The sequence below is a fragment of the Bombus terrestris genome, chromosome 11 (assembly GCF_910591885.1).
Source record: "Bombus terrestris chromosome 11, iyBomTerr1.2, whole genome shotgun sequence".
Lineage (NCBI taxonomy): Eukaryota > Metazoa > Arthropoda > Insecta > Hymenoptera > Apidae > Bombus > Bombus terrestris.
In genome coordinates, this window is record NC_063279.1 from 17,120,099 (window position 1) to 17,138,400 (window position 18,302).

Consider the following 18,302-nt stretch of genomic DNA (forward strand, 5'->3'; position numbering starts at 1 on the left):
TTCCGAGCGAGTCGTGTATTCTTTTTCTTTTATTCCGAATACCATCGATTTTACGGATAAACTGTAATTCATTTCCGGCACGGAATACGGAATCCACGCGATGTATATATATTGCATATATCTACATACATGTGTATGTATGTCATTGAATGGGCAGTCGATTGGTACGATGCATACGAAACACAGAAACACGAAGACTACCCTAGTATTCGAGTTGTTTTCCGATCGATCAGCCAGTGATCCTCCGCCATATCTAGCGGAATAAGTCGATGAACAGATATTGAATAACCTGCAGACACTATTCTTCCGTTACTACTATTTCGGAATTTTCAAACTATCATACCATTTACGAGAACTTCTTGCTAATCTATTCTCACATCCGCTCTTATATTTCTGTGCTATCGAGAAGAAAAGAAAAAAAAGAGAATTACACGAAAAACATAGACATTAGTATTAAAAAAAAAAGAAGAAAATAAATGAGAAAAGAAATGAAGCCTGAGAAAGTCAAAGCGGAAGCGGCGCGCTGCGTGATCGCCAGGCGCATAGAGAGGCGGTCGTACAGCCACAGGGAATACGCGTACGCTTCGTACTAGCGTACGCACGTATGCGTGCGCTTATCCCCACCGCTGGTTCATTCATTGAAACACACGTCATCGAGAGTGACGGCGCGACGTCGCGTAGTGGGGATAACCGTGTATTTGGTGGGGGAACGGTGACGCAGAGGGGATGCTGTATGTATGGCGTATGGTGTACGAGCGAGAAGTGGGGAGAGGGGTGACAGCTTTTCAACGCGTCAGCCGGAAAGGAGAATGAGGTTGCGGCAGAGTTCTCGTTCTCTCATGATATATCACTCCCCCTGCCGGTCTCTTTCTCTTCCGCCCCTCTGTCCTTTAGTGTTTGTCTGTCTCTCTGTTTCGAATATAGAATTCCCTGTGTGCATCCGTGGCTCTCTTTGTTCGACCTATCGTCGGGACGTGTAAGAGCGTATTTCTGGTTCATCCGGATGTTTCTGTGGTACTGTCGGACCATCCCAGTCTCGGTTACGAGGATAGAGGAAGCTTGAGAAAGTGAAATTACGAGTTGTTGATTAAAAATCGCCTATCTGTATCTCGAGGACTTTCATATTTTTCGTCAACGTGTATTTGAAGAGGAGCGTGCGAGAACCGCGCTGCGCTGGTGCAAATTGTAATTAAAACAGGGAGAGGAGCGAAACACGAAACAGGAAAAAAAGAGAGAAAAATATCAAGAGGGAAAAAGACGGTGGGACCGGGATTATTTCTCAGCCACTGGTGAAAATCGCTAGGACCTGGCCCGCAGCTATTATTGTCGAACAAACTTTCGTCCTGTTCCGTTATCGCGTGTTTCGAACCGTGTCGGGCATCGTTTCCCCTCGCGTATACGCGCTTTTCATGTCCCGCGCCCAGCGCTGAGCTGGTAGCGTGACTTAATTTTTGTCTCCTCGTCCTTCCTGTCCTGTCCCCTCTCTTCTCTCTTTGCGCTTTAAAATTCCAAACGCAGCTCGCTTTATTAGCTTGTCGAGCAGCCAACAGATAGCATCGGTCGTCGATGCACGAGCTGCGTCTCTCTGATTGTTTATAGACCAGGTAAAGGGAACGATTACGATGGAAATTCGTCGGAGAATCAAGGAAAGATTCATATTCCACGGTTGAGGATATTTGCTTAGTGGAATTTCATCTTTCAAGTATGCTTATTCATAAGGAGTAGTTTTTCGTACAAACTTGCCAGTATCATGAAAATAAATATATATACAGTATTTTTTGTGACTTATGGTTAAGGTACGATGTGTACCTATATGAAAAAATAAGTCGAAAGTGATATGTAACTCGTATTGCATGAATTATTTGTCTCTCGTCGGGTTCAGACAAGTGGAATTTTACTCTTGTTCGACCGTTCTCGGAGAGACGCGTTCGCGGTAGATCGCGTCAACGAGAGTCGTAAATTCTTGTTACAATTAGATAATCGATGTCGCGAATTGGTCGATCCCCTATTTCGTCTAGGATAATGGAGGTGGTTGACTGATTATAAACTGAAGTAACAGGTTATAATATATATTTTATTCCAACAACTTTGTAGATATAAATAGTTACGCGTCGTGCGTATAGACGTATTCTCAGAGACGTGTAAATAGTAACGACTGGTGACCGATCAACGAACGAAAACCGGTCAAGAGATGTTGACTGATCTAAGGATGACAAACCAGTGAAGTTCGGTGATGATGCTGTTGCAGAGGAAAACTATCGTTGGTGGTTGGGTCGTCCCACCACCAGTCGCTTGCGGGTGAAAATGACCGTTCAACATGGGAAAAATCCGACCTTTCCATTTTTTATCTGACTGAACAATAACTATAAGGGACATCTCGACTTGAAGATCTTTTGTAGCATCTTTTATGACAGTTCCTTAAGATTATTGCGGTCCGACTAATTATAGCCTCCCCAGTTTGTGGCCCCAGTTTCAGCTAGTGGCCGTCTTGACCGAAGGATGGATTCTGGTTTCTGTAAAGAGTCACCGGACGTAACAGCTCTATATACGTAAATTTTATTTTTGTTTTTAAAGTTATTTATATCTTTTATTTAATGACTTGAATCTTTAAGAATGTTTAGGACAGGATGCAAGTATTTTGACTCGAAAAGAAATCTGATCAGGTTTCGCTATTTTTCTTCGTTTTTGCATTTTTGTATCTTGTTCTTACAAGCTATGTACATATTTCTGTCGGGTTAGGATGGTAAATAAGATACGCTGTTGGTTCATCGGTAAATGTCGCTTTTATACTCGTTTCGTTCATAGTGATCTTCTAAAACGAACAATGTAAATATAGTTTTTCTTGCTGTTTGAATAAACTATTAGCCATGTCTACCTTACCAGCCTTAATGGTGAGAAACCTATCGTGTGTCGAAAAGTTGACTACGATACACCATACCCAGTCCGGTCGAGAGAATGAAATATCAAGTTCGAATTACCGTGCACGGAGCCACGTGGATCGATTCTATTTTACAGTAGTGAGACGTTACCGGTGAAAGGATCGTGACAAGACGTAGAATACGTATGCTTCAGCCAGACTCATCCCTGCCTATTCATCCCAAATAAACCTTTTCCTATTCGACATCTACAACACATGGTGTATGTTCTACGCTATTCAATGAGTTCATTCGTTCAGACCGTCATTAACGAATTAGAAAATGTCGTCAAAGGAAGATCAGATTAACCAGTTAACTGCGTTTGACGGGTATATACGTGAAATAAAAGTTTTATTTCGGTGCGTATACTCGTCGTCGCTTGTATTTATTTACGCAGTCCGCGATCTAATGAGAAATTTTTAAAACTAAATTCCGCAGTTAACTGGTTAACGTTAAATTATCTCATCTTTTAATTCTCCACAAGCAATTTGAGTCATTTATGCTTAATTCTAATCTTTTCATTATTCCAAGCTTTTAAAAAATCTGAACAAATTCTAGAATATTTACTAATAGATTGCAAATGTTGATGACTTTGTGGGGAATTTAGAGACTATAAAATATATGTAATATTCAAAATAAAGTAAGTGCAATATGTTGGATGAATAAAAATCTCTCTCTAGGTTCTATTTTTTAAAATTGTGCTCGTAAATTTTGAATTTACGTAAACATCCGTTTCCTATTTATCAATGTCTCTATTGTATATTTTCCAGTTTACATTCGGAGAATTAAATTTTCAGTGCGTATAATCATTTTGCATTTCTAGAGAAAAAGGTAATAACAGAATACTTTATAATCCTCGTTCAACAATTAAATTGGTTTTTTCTTACATTTTCAGATTACTAACAATAAAACTAGGAATTCAACTATATTGAATTTGTTTAAAAAAAAAACTAAGAAATAGAAAACATCGTTTATTCCATCATATATGTATACAGTAGTTCACAAAAATATTTGAATATATAAAAATTTTTAGTTAATACAAATATTACATGTGTTATACGAATCACTATACATTCTTCAACTAATTCAAAACATAGGTCCTTCCTCGCTTTCAGATTACCGACAATATAATTCGAAACAATACATATTTCAAAGACGTCCTTCTTAATGAAAAGGGAAATTCCATTTTTCCAAAATTAATTATTCAGATGATTGACCTCGAAAGGAGGAAATTCATAAGAGAATATGAATCGGAAACACTTTTCCTACGCGTGAACCAGAACAGAAGGGATTAACCCGGCCGGGTCGAGAAACCCGCGTGATCCAATTAAAGGAAACTCAAACGAGTTGGTGCGCGTGGACACGGGTGCACGGTGAATGGCTGGCCTCGTATCGAGTTCGCGCGAAGGTCGCCTAGTCATGGCACCGATTCGAACGCATTGTTCGCGTCGCGAATGTTCCCGTTTTGCCATTCAAAAGCGCTTCTTTATCAGAGGCAACTTGTTCTTTTTCTGCGTGTTTCCATGTGTCCATCCGCCTATGTGTATCTGGCTCTGACGATTGATACGGACGCGTGTCAGTTGGAAATGCGACGAAATTGTGCGCGACGCCGCGCCGGGTGCTAGTTGCCGCCATCGTTTCTATGGACCACGAGTATCGAGAAACGACGTTGAACCCTACGGGTCGCACGCTCCATCGATCCGAGAATTGTTTATGGGACGTGGGACTGATCGATGGTATCCTACGCTGGAATCTGTGACAATCGATTTTCGCCTGTGTCCATGAAAGAGATACGTACGTTTTCTTCGTTAGATTATTCTATTTTTGGTAGATCTTATTGTTTATTTATTAATAAAGTACTATCTATATGCATGTATCATACTACGTATATATTTGGGTCCGGAGGATATATGGCAAAAAGCCTAGGTGAAAATTTCTCACCACTTTTCTATAGTCTTGATATTCTAACACTCTTCCTTAACAAAATATCGATGTATTCTCTGACAACTACTTCTTCCAAGGCTTAATGATTTTAGTCTATTGTAGACAAAAGCGTAGATTGTTTTCGGTGTGGGAAATGCGTGAAATGTGATAAGGAGAGACAGGAAAGAAGATAGGAGTGTTTGTGAATGGAAACCTCGAGTAGGAATGCACGTAACAAGTGGAGTTTGCCGTGAAAGATAGCGTAACATTGACTTTCGGTATCTCCGGTTCCTGTAAATAGGATCATAAATCGTGTGGAAGTTTCCGAAGGGAAAACTGTGAACAACCATCGTTTGGATAGTAAACCGAGCAGACTGTGGCTTTGCTAAAATCAATTGATGGCTCAAGGCCACTTTCCTCGCCATTAGCGAGGATACAGGGTGACCAGAAAGCTAACGCAGTCTTACTACTACGTATCGTAGAAAATTTGATATTCCAAATATTTTACTTTCAAGTATCGAAATTTGGAATCGCTCTATCTTTGCAAAGTTGCTCACTTTGTACGATATTTCTCCCTTTAATCTAATTAGTACAGTCGAGCTTCGATTAGACAAGAACAACGATTTTTATCATCATTTTCTTTTATTTCTATTTTCCAATTTTTCTCACAAAGGACCATCTCTAAATTTTCTATTAAATCAATCTTCTAACGACCGTTTCGTTCATTCGTTCGTTTCCGTTAATTTGTGTTCCGGCAATTAAAGTTCGACTAAGTTTATTATGTCTTTCACATTTTTAAATAGGACTCTCTTTTCCCCATGTGTTTTCCACTCAACTATAATATAATAATAAATATAAAGAAAGTATATAATTACATAACTTAGAAACAATTCCATTCAAAGAGAGTTGGTCATTTTTTAATGGTAGGATAAAAAGATATACGTGAGTGTTAAGCTGTTAGTTAATTTTAGGTCATAAAAATTGTATGATTACGACCCGTTCGTCATAATGTTATTTATGTCTTCTTTATTCGAGTAGATAGATCGACGGAAGGACGAAAGAGCGTTCAGTTGACGTGTAAGCTCAAAGGGAAGTTCAATATAAGCCCAATATCAATTACACGTCAGCCAATCTAACATGCGTTTGTATAGAGTGTCTCACGAGCCATCCGACAAGTTCCTCCATCGCGTTCGTCCCGAATCAGGCACGATGTGTACGCATCGGATAAATTCCAGTCCGTTATCGCGCTAAGCGTTGTTTAGTCTTGTTTCAAGGGAGGCGATAAGTGCGCCCGTGCAGCGACGAACCGAGGCTTTCGTTATTGAGCCACTCGACAGCCGCATTCCACATCGATTCTTCGTCTCACGAATCTCACGTGCCTCCATTACAATCGTACGTCACGCCGTATCATGCAGTCGTTTCCAAGGTCCGATCAATCAATCCTATTCCCGGTTTCTGTATATGTGCATTGCCGACATTTTCGTGCACGAACTGTGGATCGAAACAGTTCCAAGGACTACTCTTGATTATTTTTCTAAATAAAGCCCCGTCAATAAGCATTAATGGTCTCCAAGACATACCGAGCGACGAAACTCGATGTTTCGAGAGTCTTTGGGCAAGAACCACTTCAGAATTGATCTTCCAAGCTTAAGTATTATCGTTGAGATTTTGCGAGTTAACTGGCAACAGAGACGAACGATCGTGTGGAGGATGTTGGTAAACTTTTTTCCTAGATTCCTCGTGGGTTTCGCTGTGGTCGTTGTTGAAACGAACGAAAAAGGATTTTCCATTCGTCGATGTTGTCATCGGCGTCGCCCTTGTCACGTAGAAGACACAGGAAATCGCGAAATTAATAGATCACCAGGTGTTTTCTCATGTCGTTTGAATTATTTCACGTCAGTTTTCATTTAGATTCAGACTTTAGATATTATATTCTATGTAAAGTGTATTATATGAATCCAATAGAATAACGGTTCAGAATGTTAGAATAGACTGTCTCGAGCGCTGATTTTGGGTAGGTTTATATAATAAGGTTTTGGGCCCTATGGAAGGATCGTGGACAGAAGTGGTTATCCTGTTACTGTCTTCTGGGTTTGGGACACTATCTAGTTATTGTCTCGAGGCTTGTGGCCTGCAGGATGTTATCCTATTACTGTTTTACGACCCTGTGACACGATCGCCGTTGAGTTTTACTCGCGATTTGATCGATGCCTCGTCGTTTTTCTTCTTGAGTGTGTTCCACTTCTGGATTCTGCGAATCAATTACGTCTTAACGGGGACCGGAGTGGACGAATTGTGAAGGCTATCGACAGGACTCTACACCGATGTTCCTGTTAATTACTACCTGTCTCGGCGAACGTGATCCTCTTTCACGATGAATCCTATAGTCCCATAGTATTCCGGTTTTTGCACTCGAAAAAATGAAATTGGAAGCGAAAAGGGTGGGTGTCAAGGATGAATTGGGTCAAGAGTATGGCTAATTGTTTAATCTTCAGTGGAAGAGAATTTGATGCTGGTGAAAGACGAGATGTGTTCAAATGTTGATTCGGTCGTAGGTTGGTTGCATTTTAAGAATCTTTTTTTACGAGAAGGCAGAAAATTAGGTTAACCTGAATTTTTGTTCGCGTTGTCGGATAGAAATTATTTAGAAAATTTTATTAATAGAGAGGTTTAACGTTGACCGAAGTACGTAATTAATTATATATGTATAGTCCACAAGCTAATAGATATTTCACGAAGCACGGAAATAGAATGGTGCATGCAATAAACTGTATATCTATTATTTATAAATTCCCAGGACAAATATATAATTCAATGAGTTTGTGCTTGTACATAATTTTTAATTTACGAGATGAATTTATAGAGGGTTCAAGTTTCAATAATTGTTTATTTCGAACAATTCTCAAAAATCTATAGATTATCCGTTGCTTCCTTGTTTTATAAATATTTATAAGAATAGTAATTACACGTACAGAAACAACGTCGAGATTTTTGTCGAAGTTTTCCTTTTTTCTGAAGAAAAGATCACATCAATACGAGTAATAACGTTCAAAAAATCGCATTCGACGAAAGATGGAAATCTGTTAGACGTTATCAAATGACCTCTTAGATATATTAACTATCGCGTTTAGGAGTTTTCTGATTCAAAGTAGATTAAACTTTTTATTAATGAATATGTATGTATACTCGATCTGTGGCATTCTCCAGATCATGGAAAATGGCGATGCGATAACGAACGACTAACTAAAAAGTGGGTTTGTCTAAAAATACATCCTAACTACCGCGTAGCATAGATTCGTTAATTGCTGATTTGAAATCGTTATTCGTCACATGTATGTCATTCGCCATGAACACAGAAATCTGTCCAATTAAAACTAGGCATCCCGAAAATAAGGAGATTTATTTTTATCAAATAAATATTTAAGCTAGGAGAATTATTAATTGTAATTTATATTTTTCCCAGTTGCAAGGAGGAATGATTGAAACACAGAAAATGAAATAATTCTGCAAATAGAGAGAATCGTTCTATTGTTCTTCGATTATAAGGAAGAGTAGAAAAGCTAGCCACAAATAAAATAGAATAAAATAAAAGATTTAGAGTAAATAACATGGAAGCACGAGTATCGATTTACGGCAATCAGAATTCTGTGTTCCTCTTTTATTATATTGATTTACTTACGGTAAATGAGTGTCGTTACAGATGATTGCAATGGTCAATGAATTATTTATTTATGCCACTAAATTTGCTTCATCTATTTTTTTTCTTGATGGCAAAGATTAATAGCGGATGTAAAAAAGAATAAAACGTGCAATGAAGATTTGTTTTCACAAGGAGGATTTATTCATTACTTTGTTCTCCTTTCGTTGTTAAACAATGTTCCAGTTGGTTCCCTGCGACTTTTTCGAGAACGCGTTAATAAAATCGTATCGAAACTCGTGGGTTGCATCATGCGTTTTATTTAACTCGTGACATTGCTTCTCACATGCGCGTGTTCCCATGTAAGATTAAGCGGAAACTAATTAAGGTTACTCCCGTGCCTGAAGGACATGGCCGAGCGGAATTAAATTTCGCATACACGCCTAAAATCCTCTTTGACGTAACTGCAAAGACAAATATTTCTCAATGTCTCAACAATTTCTGTTCTTTTTCCTATGAAGAAGTACACGTTAAGAAACTTGAAACTTTGAACTTTCCATCTTCTCAATCCTTCGAAGTTTATAATGAAATTTTTTTCCAAAATTTCCAAATTTCTTCTTAAATAATTCAATACAAATTTATGGTAACATGCTATACAACACGGATTACAGAAATTGTAAATTGAGGATCGGTAGCAAAGGCATTTCGTTGATTTCGCGTAGGTAACGATAATATCTATTAATTATTTTATAGAAGAAACTTGGTTTCGAGCTGGTTGTGCGTCGTTGCATGGAAATGTGGAGCGACGAGCACAGCTGCGCGGAAGATGAAAAGATAAACAATAGCATAGCCTGCGTATAATGGGGTTCTCATGCGGTGGTCGCTCACCGTTCTGCGTGCAACGCATGCACTTGCGTAAGTACAACCTTATGGTTGCATCGTGCAAATCTGGTCGTTGGAACCGCAACCAGCTGCGCGAAATCTCTCGTACGCCGCGAGTCTCTAGCCGACGCCCTCGAAATACATTTCTTCCATACGAATACGACCTTTGTCTGGTTAACTTGCTATGATTAATTGGCGTGATCGGTGCCGCTGGTCACGCTTGGTTTTTCACAAGAATGATGAGGGTCGAAAAGCGGAGGGGATTTTGAAGGTTACGATGATCGATGAAATATATTCTCGGTTACTTTCTGAGAATTATGAACATGAAAAATTGGTGAAAATTATTTTCAAAATTATTGTTCATATATATTTCGAGATCGAGTAATAATAGATTATTTCATACGGGAAAGAAAGTTGGAAAAGAAGAACAGAGAAGTCTAGACATGAAAAATACGTGCTTAAATAGCTAATCAGTTTTAATAACGATTAGATAGAAATTTGATAAAATATGTTTTTTTGAAAATGTCGGGGCGCGAGCAGAGGAAGTATTATGATGGCAAGTTTGGATTTTCGGGAAATTGCGAGAGAGAGAGGTATCAGTGTGGCGATTGTAGGCCAACCGAGACATGTCCCCCTGGGGTGTTCATCCCTACTCGCTAGTAAAGAGTTCCGGTCTACCTGTGAATCTGTTCTGACGTGTAAAAAATCCAATACGCCAGACACTGTTAGGGAACGAGGCCTTGGGCGACGTTGGCCTACATTTCCGACTACTACGAGCCGGTGCAGCGAGACGAAAAACTTTTGCAGCTTTTCCTACGTTAGAACGGAGATGGAAAGTAAGCATCGTTCAACGAACAGCTTTTATCTGCTATCTACTTATATCGATGGAAAAAGTCATCAAAGAATATTCAGATTTGTAATTCTTTTTCGTATCGCGATGCTTTAAACACGGTATATTTTAAATGTAAGTTGTTTACGATATCAAGCGTAGGAAAAACCAGGAATAGAAAAAGATGACATAATATAAAAAAATTTTTTTGGCATATCGTATGGTAGATTATTACGAGAAGATCGTAGGAAGTGCAAGATTAATTGTGCCACATTCGTGATAAGGATTATAGTTATAATTTAACAAAAGCAGTTCTAACGTAACTTTAACCTTTTGCACTTCGGAATGTCAATTATACCGGTACAATCCCTTTTCGCATAAGATTCATCCGTATGAATATATATTAGGTCATCCCATAAGTTCGTTCCGTTTTTCGAGTGGTTATATATGTTAAGATTGTTTACATACCTTTCAGTTTCATGAAAAAATGTAATCCCCCTCTCGTTGTACAACTTCTTCCAATTTTTCAAGTGCATTGGTCCCTTATCGCCGTATGTTTATAAATCGACGCATGAAATGTATACACAAAAGTCGGCACGAACTTATGGGATGACCTAATGTCTCATAAATGTATTCACTTTACAAAATCATTAAGCCCACGTTTTTAATGCCGATAAAATTCATCGAAAAGATCGAAAAATTGCTTGTTCCGCTTGTACATTCGTTCAAATCTTAATGAGAAAAGAATCACAAAATACCGTTGGGAAAAATTCAAGATTTCCTTAAAAAACGTACCGTTGTGCATTTTTATCAAGAAAAAACACGCATTAATAACTTTTTAGTACCTGCAGTAAGGGAGTAGCAACGTATCAATTTAAGTCGACATTTTTCATTTTTTAGTACCGATAAAATTCGTCCAGCTCCAGATATATTTGAAATCCCTTTATAAAAAGAGTCGACGTGATGTTGATCGATGTTTTGCGAACGGGATTTCCATCGTGAGTGGTGTCACGGAAACCTATGGTATTTTCGAAAGTTCGTTTACACCCGTGATATGGCGTGTGCCGCGAACTTCGGTTCCCCGTGTGCACGATTTCGGAAATTTCAACGCTTTGTAACCCGTTCCTTGCTCGCCACAAAATTCATCTATATTTCATTGGCGGAGTTGGAAAATTGCATCGAATCGTAAGACTTCGGAACGTCGAGTTTGAAATTTTGCAAGTCTTATTCATAATTTTGCGATAATAGTCGAGATCAAGCAGTTTCGAGTTTTCGAGAGCCGTCAAACTGGAAATTACGAAGGGAAAGTTCGATTCGGAGGAGGAAGCTATTCGTAAAGATACGATGGAAAACTGCGAGAAGTTAATCGCAGAGTAGATCGATCGAAGACGTTGAGGAGAATGTATTAAAATTGTATTTTTCGAAATCCACAGTGGCCTCGGTTCGCTGTAACGTTCGAGGAATGTCTTTTATAGGCACGTGTGTCAGCGGAGATGCGAATAAAACCACGCGTGCATTGTGCTTGTCCCCGACCAGGCTACCTCCACCGCCTCGGCCACTGAAAATTACGTATTCAAAGCAGGAATGTTAAACGCGTGCCCTGGAACGCATCAGCCCTCTTGCCTCTCTTTCATCTCTGCCTCCGATCGCACGGAAATCCCATTGTTCGTATCGTAATCGTTGAATTTTTATTTCCGCGCGAGACGTGTTTTATCTCTTTTTCGAGTTTATGTGAAGCGTACAAAAAATGTATGCAAAATATTGTAGAGCAAAGTGCTATATTATATCTGCTATTATTCGAGTGGAATGTGTTAAGAATAGTAATAAAATAATAGAAAAAGAAAATTTTAGAACAACGTAGTAAACTAATAACAAATTGGTTAAGGCATGTTCGTTTGTGGAACGTGTGTAAGAAAATTTGAATAAAATAACATATTAAATGCGGTATAATTAATATCGGGTTTAAGGAAAAGGGAAAATAGAGTGAGATGAAAAACAACGTGCGGATTTAAGGAAAGAAAGCAAGAAAACGGAATTAATGCAGAGGTCAAAGAAAAGGCAAAAAAGATGAGTTAAAAGGAACAACAGGATCTGAAAAAGGAAGAAATAGAGAATAAAAAGACAATATTTCAAAGGTTGAGAAAATGACAAAAAGGTATTATAAAGTAACAGCAAAAAAGGTTTCAAAAGAATAGAAGAAGATGAGTGAAAGGGATAAGGGAGCTAAGACCTTAGAAAAGGTAAAAAAGAAGGCTAAAAAAGGCAATACAAAGGAGACCTCAAAAACCGACAAAAATGAGTGGAAGAACAACACGGAGAGAGAGAGAGAGCTCCCTAAAAAAGAAGAGCAAAAAAGAATGGTAAACAGGAAAGAGAGAGGGCTTAATTGCAGCATTAATCGAGGATGACTGTACCCTTCTCTAAACATATAACTCCCACGTGTGTGTGTGTACACGCGTGCAAATAACTAGTGGTAAGGTAACGTTCTGGTTGCAAGGACGAGGCTGGACGCAATGAAAGGACTAAGAAGAAAGGACAATGAAAGAGGTTAAAAAAGGAATAATAAAAGGAGGAGAAGAAAGAAAAAGAGCTCGTTAGTAAGGATGCAATTTCGGTCAAATGGACGCGTCTTGGTTCTTCGATGGTTGCGGTCGCAGCTCAGCGGAAATCGCGCACTTCGTTAGTCGCACGGCAATTAGCCTCGCTTCGCGTCTTAATTACTCGAGTTGGGAGGTCCCGCCCTCGCTCGAAGGACGATCCGAAGATCCTGCCGAGTGCCGAGAGATCCTGTGGGAAATGCATCTTGCGCGGAAACGCTGGCAGAGAAAATCGATTCCTGGCGCATCGTGGAAACAAGAATGGGCGGTGGTGTACCAGGTTAAGATGCACAGAGTTTTAAGACTAAAGGACGTTAAGTGTACCATATTTTACTCTCTTCCTCTCTCCCTTTTCTAGTGTCTCGACTCGACAAGGTTTGTTTAGTCTTATGGAGAAATGCACGTGCCCTGGCGAGGTTTGGACAAGAGAATTGCAGGGAAAAAGTTGGTTGAGTACCCCGGAGAGAATAAACGAGGATTAACATTCGTTGCCGGAAAATAAGGATTTCGAGTAAATGTTTTTCCTCGTGTTTCGCTTTTAATCTACCAAATCGCGCTACTCTACTTTACTCCTTATTTCATGGAAGTCCGTAAGAGCGTAGGTAAATTCTGTGGACGAATTATATTGAGGGTTACAGTTTCCAAACGCGGTGCCACTAAACTCCAAGTTAGTGTAACTTCTCGGTAATTAAAGAAAACTACTGTTAATAACCGGTTGTCAACGAAATCTACCTTCACCATAGAACGGAGTTTGGCCCACTTTTACAGTCTCGAAACTATTCTCGGAATACGGTCTCGTTCGTTCGTCTCGAACACGGTTCTGCTTCTCAAACGTCCAAGTATAATAGTAAGGAAGTAGTAAGAGTACTGGAAGGAAGGAAGCACGAGAATATCTTGCCGATTCTTCTGCAGCTATTAAGGTATTACGAGTCCCGGCACGTGGTCGAATTCACCAGCAGGTGATAAAAAGATCGCGACGATGGCAAATATCGTGAGCCCGTTCCCTCGGATAAGATGAAACAAGGGGCAGACTAGGGAATTTGTTTAAGTTCCTTTTCCCTTATCGCGCTTTCGACCTGGATTCGCCTGGAAGATCGATGTCGCTGGTACCCGCGTTCCTAATCGATGTTAATGCAATTATTACTCGACAAGTTCTTTTATGTAATCGTTTCTTATTTTAACCCATTCGCCATGTATCGCGTATTGATACATTGAAGCTTCATGACTTATTTTCACGGATAACGTACTTGTATACTTACTGGTACATTAGCACTAAGCAGCATGTGGACATTCGATCATCAATTTTGGCAATCGGAAGGATCGGAATAATTTTATGTTTTCTTAGAACTCGTAGAATATTACGAGTCGATAAAATTTATTTTTGCATTGAAAGGATTAGTATTTGTAGTTGTTAAATATTATTTTATTATTTAAGGAATCTATCTTCAGCTGGTATGTTTGTCAAGCTACGAATAAAATGAAGAAGGTTCTTCTAAATTGATGGAGAGACTATCGCGTTCAATTAATTGCAATTAATTATTGCGATCAATTGTAGTAACAATATTTAAAATTGGTTAATTCGTCGTTTTTTATTTAATTGCAAATTAAAAACGAATCTCTTATCTAATATACCATTATCGTGATATACCATTGAGAAGATTTTAAACAAGAACTTCATGCATTACTCAACGTGCTTTTTTCCTCTGATCTTTATACGTACACAGTTTTATTCGTTAAATTAAATTGTGGATACCGTTCATTCAAAATGTTGTCTTTGAAGCCTTTCGTCATTTACCTTCAATATTTTGTGTTCGACGCCGGAACCGTAAGATATCGTTCCTTTCTAAAAAAGGAGAATCTGAAATATCCTCGAAGGCGATTATTCAGGAGGCGAGAAAGGACAATTCCAGACAATAAGTGGAAACGAATTTCGTTGGTCGAATAGAATCTGGCGATGATACTGGTCGACCAGGTTAGAATCCTTTTAGGAGGCAGCTCGCCGGCGAAATTCCGGTATCATAGTTACGTTAGATGAATTCGTTACCGAACTTTGCTCTATCCTTTCCACGAGCTCCAGTATACGTGTATACCTATGTAGATATATGTACTCGTATACAGCCGGAGGGCAATCGAAACACGCTATAAAAGAGCGACGAGGTGACAAATTAATTAAGCTCTTTTGCTCGTTTTATATTTTAATGTAGTGATTACGCGTGACACCCATGCCACGATTCGTTCTGCCTGGTAATTGCACGTTGTGCGAAAGAGTAACAAAATTAATTAACGGCTGGATACTGAAAAAAGGTAGGAGATTAGAGATAAATTAATAAAATAAAAAGGTGAAAAAGGAGAAGGACGATGGGAAGGAGAAGGTTAATAAAAAAAGAGACATCATGTGGGTCTCGAAACAAAATTAACGTCTAACCTGGACTAACGAGTTTTCATGGTTGATATTCTAGTTGTATTGATCATTTTGTTTTTGTTCTCCCACGGGAGACTGATTATTCTCTATGAGAAGCTTTCGTGTCGTTCCTTTTAAATGAATTAATAATGCTCGATAGAAATCGTGAAAAGTTTTTAAGTAGATGGATAAACTTCTTAACTGTCTTCGTGGGAAGTATTAAAAGAACGTAGGTATAAGTCGTGCAATTAGACCTTCTCTGCTAATGTTCCGATCAATACAGTAGTCGTTAACAGACTCGTAAACAGCATAGTTGATTCGTATAAGCGAGCTGCAAACACGCACCTCTTCAGTCTTTCTATCATTTTTTAAAGGAAGGTGTTATATAAAGGTTGTTTTTAAAAAGGAAAACGAAAAAGTTTGTGCGTGGCATCGAAGTTATACTGAGGATATTTTAGGAATAAATAGTATGTATATACGATAGATATTGTGATTATTATTATTATTACGGATATTATATATTATTACCCTTGGAAAATTTACAATTATCTGATTTAAGAACAATGTCAATTTTTCAAAATGTGTCGCATTATTATCCAAAAGTTTGAAATTATTACGCGTTATATATAAAATTCTAGAATCTGAGGAAAATCACCTTAGCAAGTCCTTTCGTAACAAGACCTGTCGAATTAAAGTGTTTTTGAAATTAGTATAAATTAGCAGGTGATTCGATTGAGAAAATGATCCCAAACTTTTGGTCTTAATATGTATTATCTCAAATGGACAGAAAAACAAAATCATTTGTTCGAAATGAAATGAAAAAGTTGCAAAAATCTATGGAAATCTATGGAATCTATCTATCACTACATTCAAATGTTGCTTTAACGTTTTATTCGTTTGGTGTGCTTCCAGGAGACGTCATCATTGACTGCTGAGCCGCAAGAGACGAAAAATCAGCTGGTATGTCAAATAATCAGCTGGTTGACTCCTGTCTGTAAGTGTCTTTCTCTCCTCGAGCTCTCTGCCGAGAGACTCGTAACCGATTAATACCTCTATTTCTCTCACTATGTCCCTTGATCTATGTATCTCTTTCTATTCGTTTCAATAAGAAGCCGGTGATCGTAAAATGAACTCTGCTTTTCCCCCTCTCTTTTACACGGCTAGTGCAAGACGTAACTCGGCCAATTGGCAAAACTCGTTTCCCGGTAATAGCTAGAAAGAAATAAAAAGACTCGACTATTTCTTTCGTCTATCCTGCTGTCGTTCCATTCGTTTGGCCCATTTTTCCTGGCGCCTCGGATAGAACAAAAAAAGAGAAGAAAAGGTAATACATACGAGGCCTGGGAATCATGGGGAATCAATGATGAAAAAGACAGTTACAAGATATCTAACTCGAGGTTGCACCCTAGGAAGCACGTAGTTTCAGCACCCAAATTAATCAGACCGAAATTATTAATGTCAGGCTGGTGAATCGTCGAATCGTCGAGAGACAGGAGCACAGTATAACGCACACTGAGATCACACAGAGGTGACTAACATGACCTAACCGAGGTTAGTCATTCTGACCGCGAGTCTACGCAACTAACGCGTTTATCTACGATGATCGCTGTTGATCGACGTTCCTATTGGATTAAGTTACTCTTTGACGAAGTTTTTACTTAATAACAATTAACTCTTGTCTTCTCCAAAATGTCTCAAATAACTTGTTTAGACTTTCGAAACATTTGATTTACTCTTGAGCAATTTCATCACCTGTACTGCTTACCGTATTACTTTCGACGTATCATGTACACAGAATTCATCTGTGTAATACATTAAAATTGTTGCCACGAAATTTTGAGAAAATTCGTGGCTCATTCACGAAAGATATTGAGTTAGAGATATAAAGTTGTCAGAATGAGTAATGTCGGTGGCACGAACACGCGTTCGTTTGCATTTACTTAGCATGGTTCAGAGCGATGTATGACAAAAACGCGAGAAGAGTAGTTTGGCGTAGTTAGGCGTGTATTTGAATGTTTTTCTTTGTACTTCGATCCCCCTTTTCTTTTTGTTAGTCTGCCTATTTAATTTCAGCGTGTTATTTTTTGATCGAAGTGCATGAGTTATTTATTATCTTTTTTGCTACCATTGTTTTACAAAGTATCATATAAACGTGTACGATTCGATCGATATTTTTTCAATATTCTTTCATTTTCGTGGTAATTCGATTTGGTAGTTTTGTTCGACGATCGTAGATCAGAATGTAATCGGTCTCGTTGTATTTTTCCAGACGCGTTCTCCAGGAGAAGGGCCCCGACATGCCGCAATACACGTAAGTTATCGAACTTACGCGAATAAATCGTCGATTGTTCCCGATTGCACGATGGGACGAGCGACTCTAATTGATCATTATTGCGAACGTTTTGCAGCGGACAGAGTGATGCAGATTACCACGGAAGTAACGGCCAGGCGGACACCCATTCGTTGCATTCGTCTCATTTGTCTGTCCAAGAGGATCCATTACTTATCCGCAGCCATAAGCAGCAAACTACTCAACAAGTGAGATCCGTTTCCAGTTTTAGCAACGGTCTAATTTGCTGAGCAACGATTTCCTTTTACTCTTAACGATTGTTCCCTTCGAAGCCATGCTCTCGTTATTCTCAGTACCCGTAGTACGTTATACGCTTGTTGCCGTTACTCTCAATATTCTTCGAGTTATCGAAGTTCTCGGTTCTCTTTGAAATTGCAGTGACTGATTGTCGGTGTTCTCAAAGTTCTGACAATTCCTAGATTTCTTATTATTCTTAGCGTACTGCGAGTTCTCAAAGTTTTAAAAAGATGTCAATGTTCGTTATTCGTATATTTTTCAAAAGCCTCAGCGTTCGTTCATTATCAGCATTTTTACTACTTTACTTTCCAGAACTTCAATTCCCGTGTTTTTTTTGGTATTCTCACATGCTCAAAATCGGTTCCCTTGCAAATTATGATACTCATTTCCGGTACTTTTAACATTTTCAGAAATCATAATTTAATTATACTTAACATTTTGAGAATGTTCAAACCTATTATATCGAACATTCTCAGAATTCTAGATATTCTTACCATTCCAAGTATCCTGATTATTCTCAGCGTTCCTAGC

The 18,302-nt window shown here is 38.7% G+C and overlaps 1 protein-coding gene and 1 long non-coding RNA gene across 15 annotated transcripts in view; one reads left to right on the plus strand and one right to left on the minus strand.

Annotated features, from left to right (window-relative positions):
- Window positions 1-18,302, plus strand: part of LOC100651340 (catenin delta-2) — a 51,731-nt gene that overhangs the window by 16,293 nt on the left and 17,136 nt on the right. For 6 of the 14 annotated variants that reach the window (XM_048410208.1, XM_048410207.1, XM_048410211.1 and 3 more), the window contains 4 exons: window positions 16,097-16,178; window positions 16,647-16,712; window positions 17,454-17,495; window positions 17,593-17,722. In XM_048410208.1, the coding sequence (XP_048266165.1) occupies window positions 16,147-16,178; window positions 16,647-16,712; window positions 17,454-17,495; window positions 17,593-17,722 (270 nt within the window). In that variant the 5' untranslated portion in view covers window positions 16,097-16,146. Of the gene's footprint in view, window positions 1-4,349; window positions 4,710-15,461; window positions 15,652-16,096; window positions 16,179-16,646; window positions 16,713-17,453; window positions 17,496-17,592; window positions 17,723-18,302 lie in introns of those variants that run through there. The other 8 variants (XM_048410210.1, XM_048410209.1, XM_048410220.1 and 5 more) reach the window with 8 other exon arrangements.
- LOC125385967 lies at window positions 15,670-17,596 on the minus strand. Its single transcript, XR_007225767.1, has 2 exons — window positions 16,520-17,596; window positions 15,670-16,396 (listed from the first exon to the last, which is right to left on the minus strand). It is a non-coding gene; the product is annotated as an uncharacterized LOC125385967 (long non-coding RNA).